General features: G+C 34.3%; 1 protein-coding gene across 1 annotated transcript; it reads right to left on the reverse strand.

Moving 5' to 3' along the window:
- Positions 1–409: 409 nt before the first annotated feature.
- Positions 410–4,438, reverse strand: LOC145137906 (protein NRT1/ PTR FAMILY 4.5-like). The gene is made up of 6 exons (XM_079072047.1): positions 4,319–4,438; positions 4,147–4,246; positions 2,555–2,772; positions 2,032–2,457; positions 1,765–1,886; positions 410–1,648 (listed from the first exon to the last, which is right to left on the reverse strand). Exons 1-6 carry the CDS (start codon positions 4,319–4,321, stop codon positions 631–633), a joined length of 1,887 nt encoding a protein of 628 aa, XP_078928173.1. The 5' UTR covers positions 4,322–4,438; the 3' UTR covers positions 410–630.
- Between the last annotated feature and the right edge of the window lie 894 nt (positions 4,439–5,332).

The following is a 5,332-nucleotide window of genomic DNA, read 5'->3' on the forward strand; positions in this document are numbered from 1 at the left end:
ATAAAAATGCATAAACATATACATATAAAAACTTAAAAAAATACAAAAGTACGTAAAAATAGATATAAATACGTAAAATATACGTTTACACATTATATATAAGTTTTGACAAAATCTGCAGAAAAAACCCATTAATTTGGAAAAATTTATGATTTTGGTCCTATGAACTGCTGAACAGGTCAGAAAGGGATAAAGTGAATCAATTAACCGGTGTATTAGGCTTTTCTATTCAAAAAGTTAAAAATTCGGGACTTTTCTATTCAAAAAATAAAATTTGGGACTTTATTAAAATTTTTCACAAAGTATTGAGACTTTTCCTTAGATTTCCCTTTTTTATATTACTAAATTATATCCATTTAGACAAACTAGAGCCAAGTCATTAATAATCCGCAATTAGTGTTGCAATCTATTTGAAGAGAAAATGTTTTTTTATAACAGAATTTTGTAGCATACAACATGATGCTTACATTTATGTGTGCTCATCTGAGCTTATCCAAATATAACAACATAAAGCACACCAAAAAGATGGTTGGGTTGGAGGGTTAGAGTGGATTGTTTAAAAGCTAATGAATCAATGAAGTACAAGGAAAAAAAGAAAGAGAGAAGTGATCCAAAAACTCAACAATATCTTCAAGATTCTGCTTTTAGAGCTTCATGTTCTTTTCCATCATTAACCCCCTCATTCGGTGCTTTCACATTTTTAACATCCTCATTTGATTCAACGGTTGTTTCACCCACTGGAGGGTCTTCTTGAATTGTACTCTTTGGTAACTCATCTTCACTTGCACTGACCATGGCAACACTTGTAGTTGTTGACGCCATTTCTGTCTTCAATAATTCATCATCCTCCTTTTTGTACTTATACTTTATGGCTGAAAGCAAGTAAACTGCGAAATTTATCAAGCTCAACACAGCCAACAACCAATAAAATAAATTCAGATTGTTGTTATCCAATAGCAGCCCATTAATCCATCCTTTTTTGCTTGGCGACACTCTCTTCGTAACAGAATTGACAATATCCACCAAAACACTACTCAGAAAGTACCCAAGCGACACAGATATCCAGGTGAATGAAGTGGCAAGTGATCTCATCCCTACAGGAGCCTCTTTGTAGAAGAACTCAAGTAATCCCACTAGTGTGAACATATCTGCAATCCCAAAAATACCATACTGAAAAGAAAGCCAAAAGAGGCTAATAGGCTCAAGTGGATGAAGTCTTGATTGGTTTCTCCTCTTTACTTCCACAATGCCAGCCACTCCCATTGAGATTGCAGAGAGAACAAGGCCAACCCCAACTCTTTGGAGTTGAGTAATTCCTTGTGGATGTTTGGTGAATTTTCTTGCAAATGGTACAAAGAAGAACTCATAAACAGGAAGGAGAATTGACATGAAGACAAGGGGAATTACTGGAATTGAGCCTGCAGGGAAGTCAAGTTTTCCAAGTTTTTTGTTCATGAAGTTTCCTTGAGCTTGTGAAAATGTTTGTAGTTGGGCTAAACATGTGTTCATGACAACAGTGCTTAGTATGATAGGAAGCATTCTTATTAGGATCTTAACTTCTTCAACTTGTGTCACAGTGCATATCTCCCATGGTGCAAGTTCACTTGGTTTTGAATCTTTAGGAACAACTGCTGCCTTGTCCAGCCAACTGTACAATATCACACTCAGCTACGATTTTATTTTTATACCTCGTTTTATAAATATACAACTCCAACACCTGAATTTAATTTATATTACTTTCTAGATATGGAATGTAATACGTACGTGAATTGGGCAGTGCGAGAGAGTTTTTTTCCCATTAAGGGCTCATTTTTGCTACTTTCATGTAACTCTTCAGAATTTTCTGGTAGCGCTAAGTTTCTATTGTTGACAGATGCTACAAACACCTGCACAATGTCATGAAAATTTGCATTCAGAAAGAATTCTGTAAGATTTTTTGCACATTTTTCATGCTTTATGCACCAATGGGGAGAGTGTGAGAGAGAGAGAGAGAGAGAGAGAGAGTGTGTGTGTGTGTGTGTGTACGCATACCCTAGTAACCCTTAGAAGCGGGCTGTCTTTAGGAGCTTGAATGCGGTAGAAGGGTTTCCCCAAAAGAAATAAAGTGTACCCCAAGGAGCTAGTAATGGTAGCTAATAAGAAGCCCCACCACCAGCCATGATTAGTGCTAACATACACGAATCCAGTTACTCCCACGGTGGCGCCCAAGGTGGTGCTGAGGAGAAGCCAGTTGAAATAACTTCCTTGTGCCGTAAGTCCTTTTGGTTTCATCGTGTCAAACTGGTCTGCACCAAACGGGGCAAGGGCACCTCTAACACCACCCGAACCTAATGCTAACAATGCTAATGAGGTGTAAAACATGAATCCTACCCCTCCTTCCATGCAACTTGCCTTTCCACCACAAGGTTTTGGATGCAGACTTGTGGCATGAGCTTGAATTGTCATTATCGCAAAAGCCTGTCATCAATCACACATGGTGTAATTTAGTTGTTGAAAACTAATCATGTTTTAGTAAAAATCTTATCCCTTTTGTGACGGCTGTTAATTTGCATACCACTACTTCGATCACTCCAAAAATAAGACAAGTATGGAATCTGGAGATGTAAGTGTCTGAAATAAAAGCACCAATAATTGATAGAAGGAATGTCGAGCCCATAAAATTAGTAACTGTGTTTGCGGCCCCAGGGATGTTGAAACTCAAATCCTTCATGAAGTATGAGAACAATATCAATACGTTTGATACGAATCCCATGTTCTCTAATGCCACCAAACCTGCACATTTATAAGTATGAAAGAGTTAAATGTGACGTAATATGTCTAGTTGACATTAAATGAATTAAGTTCTTGGATCAAAGGGGATGACATATTGACATTCATTATAGAAAGTTCAATACGTTATTGACATCTTCAATTACAAAAAGAAACATTTTTATATTTGAAATAAATCTTTGATCGAACGTTTAGTGCTCAATGTATTATAGGAGAAATGATATATTTATGGAAAATAGAACACATATTGCGTTTTGGTGTGAGGTATTCTTCTCTGTATATTTTTCCATAAGGACCATAATCAGATGAGACATCCCACAACGGTGTCTTTTTCTTCTTGTAGATATTTTTTATGAAAACCACATCACCTTCGTCTTTCTCGTTTATTTAAAAAAAGACTTGAAAACTGGGACCCACCTTATTATATATTATTTATAAAAGCTATTATTGTGTGAGAACGAGACAGCATTTTTGATTAATCGTTGGATTGGAATAATCGAAGATTATGATGAGTATGAAAACATGTCAAATATAAAGCGATTTATTAGAATCTGATTTATATACTCTAATAAGAACCATTAATTTATAAAACAAATATATAAAGTAATTGTTGATGTGGTGTTGAAATATTTGAAATTAAGTGGATTGATATATTACATCGATTTATATATAGATAATTGAAAAAACTATTTGACATATTTTAAAAAGTTATTGACATTAGAAAAGTTGACTGTGTCATATTTCCCATTGTTGACAATCTAATAACACATCTAAGATCATGCACAACGAATGATGCTTTTGCGGCTTCTATACTGGCAACTGAATATTATTTATTTGTTAACCTACTTAGACAAATTTATAACACTTTTGTTAGTTTACTCTTCGTAAATGTGAGAACAAGTACCATGTCTCAAACTTGTGGTTCATAAATTTGCATACATAAAAAACTAGTAAAATAATTATAATTAATATTCATGGTAAGTCACAAATAATATTATTTAAAAATTTACCAGGTCTTTGTAGCATATAGTTTGGGAGGTTAGCGTGAAACAGAACTACTTCTATTTATTGTAGTATTTGAGGTAGCGTGACTTATTATATATGTGATACACGTGTGTAAGAAAACAATCCTAAACACTTGGATAACAACTACCAACTGACTTCAATTTTATCCATTCCATTATGTATCAAGCTTGATGATATATTATAGTTCGAGGGTATTAGAGGTTAATCATAGAAACCTTCAATTATGTCAACCACAATCTTAAAAAGAATGTGCTGGAGTATGTTACTGGTGGTACTTCCTACTCGAGTATAAGAAACTTTCGCATCATAATATTCGGTAGTAATTATGATATACAAACAAGTATGGTTTACCAAAGATGAAACCAGAAGCTTTGAAGCCACCCTTTAGACCATTGGGCTTGAAGCTAAGCCCGCGAAGTAATTTGTAGCCTGTCTTTGATGTCTCCTCCCCCTGCGTACATGCAGAAGTTCACATAAGATATATGAGCATTATACATATACTGAGAGAGTCGTCATGACTTACCATGGTGGAATGATGAGAGAGTGAGAGAGAAAGAGAGAGAGAAAGCTTTGTATTTGGAAGAAAATATGAGAAAACCTTGAGGGTCTTGCAGAATGAAAAGTGGCCTTAAAAGCAGAATGCAGTTGAAGAAAAAACATTGTACATAACGCTGGAAGGTAGACATTTCACATAGATCGAGTTAAAGAGCATTGTTTCTTTCCCCCCAACTGCATGCACCCTTACTATGTAATATTTATGTCTTTATCTGGTTGCCAACTGCATTTGCCCAATCACTTTCACAAGAACTCCATTCTTATACATGACAAAAGTCATCAACGCAAAAACATCCTCATCCACACTTTACTTTTCTATTTTTTACAACACCCAGGTGTTTCACTTTTTCCGTTGTAAAGCTTTGTAAACATCTGAAGTACTAAACTCAATAAATAACAAATATCTTGATTGGTTTAATTATGAAATCCTAATTTTTCGTTGTTTTTTTTTGCGGTATTGTGTTTTCAGTTTTTTTTTAAACAAACAATATATTAAAAAGAAATCTTAACCGTTTATAATAATAAAAAACTCATTGCTAGAACAAAAAAAAAGCATTTTCAAAGTAGATATTGAAATACTTAATTTAAAAATTTGCACTAAAATTATAGAAGATGACTATAATAGTTAATTTTCCAAGGCTTTTCCAAAAATAACCCCAATTTTCACAAGCCTAACACCTGCAAAAATCTTGATAGCGTGAATATTTCGTGTGATGGCCAAAACGAGGTTGTTTTCGTTAATGTGGACTTAAAAATCGATGTGGCGTGCGGAAATCTTGGTGACCTGCAGAAATATGATATTTTTCTTAACTTTGAACATTCATATAACTCTTTCAATTCATACCAAGTTCGTTTTTAGGTGATTTTTTTTTTCGTTGTGTTCTTTGTAAAAAAAAAAGTTATCCATAAACATATTACACTCCAAATTTGACAATCGAGAAGTCGTATTTTTTTTTAGTTCTAAAGCAAGCTACTCGGTAAA

This window comes from Lactuca virosa, chromosome 9, assembly GCF_052849685.1.
Source record: "Lactuca virosa cultivar CGN04683 chromosome 9, Lactuca_virosa_CGN04683_v6, whole genome shotgun sequence".
Lineage (NCBI taxonomy): Eukaryota > Viridiplantae > Streptophyta > Magnoliopsida > Asterales > Asteraceae > Lactuca > Lactuca virosa.

What these genes read in the sequence shown, in the direction of transcription:
- LOC145137906 (XM_079072047.1), bottom strand. An exon ending in AGCTTCTGGTTTCATCTTTG is followed by an intron (nt 2,773 to 4,146) that starts GTAAACCATACT and finishes ATAAATGTGCAG; the next exon opens with GTTTGGTGGCATTAGAGAAC. An exon ending in TTGGAGTGATCGAAGTAGTG is followed by an intron (nt 2,458 to 2,554) that starts GTATGCAAATTA and finishes GATTGATGACAG; the next exon opens with GCTTTTGCGATAATGACAAT.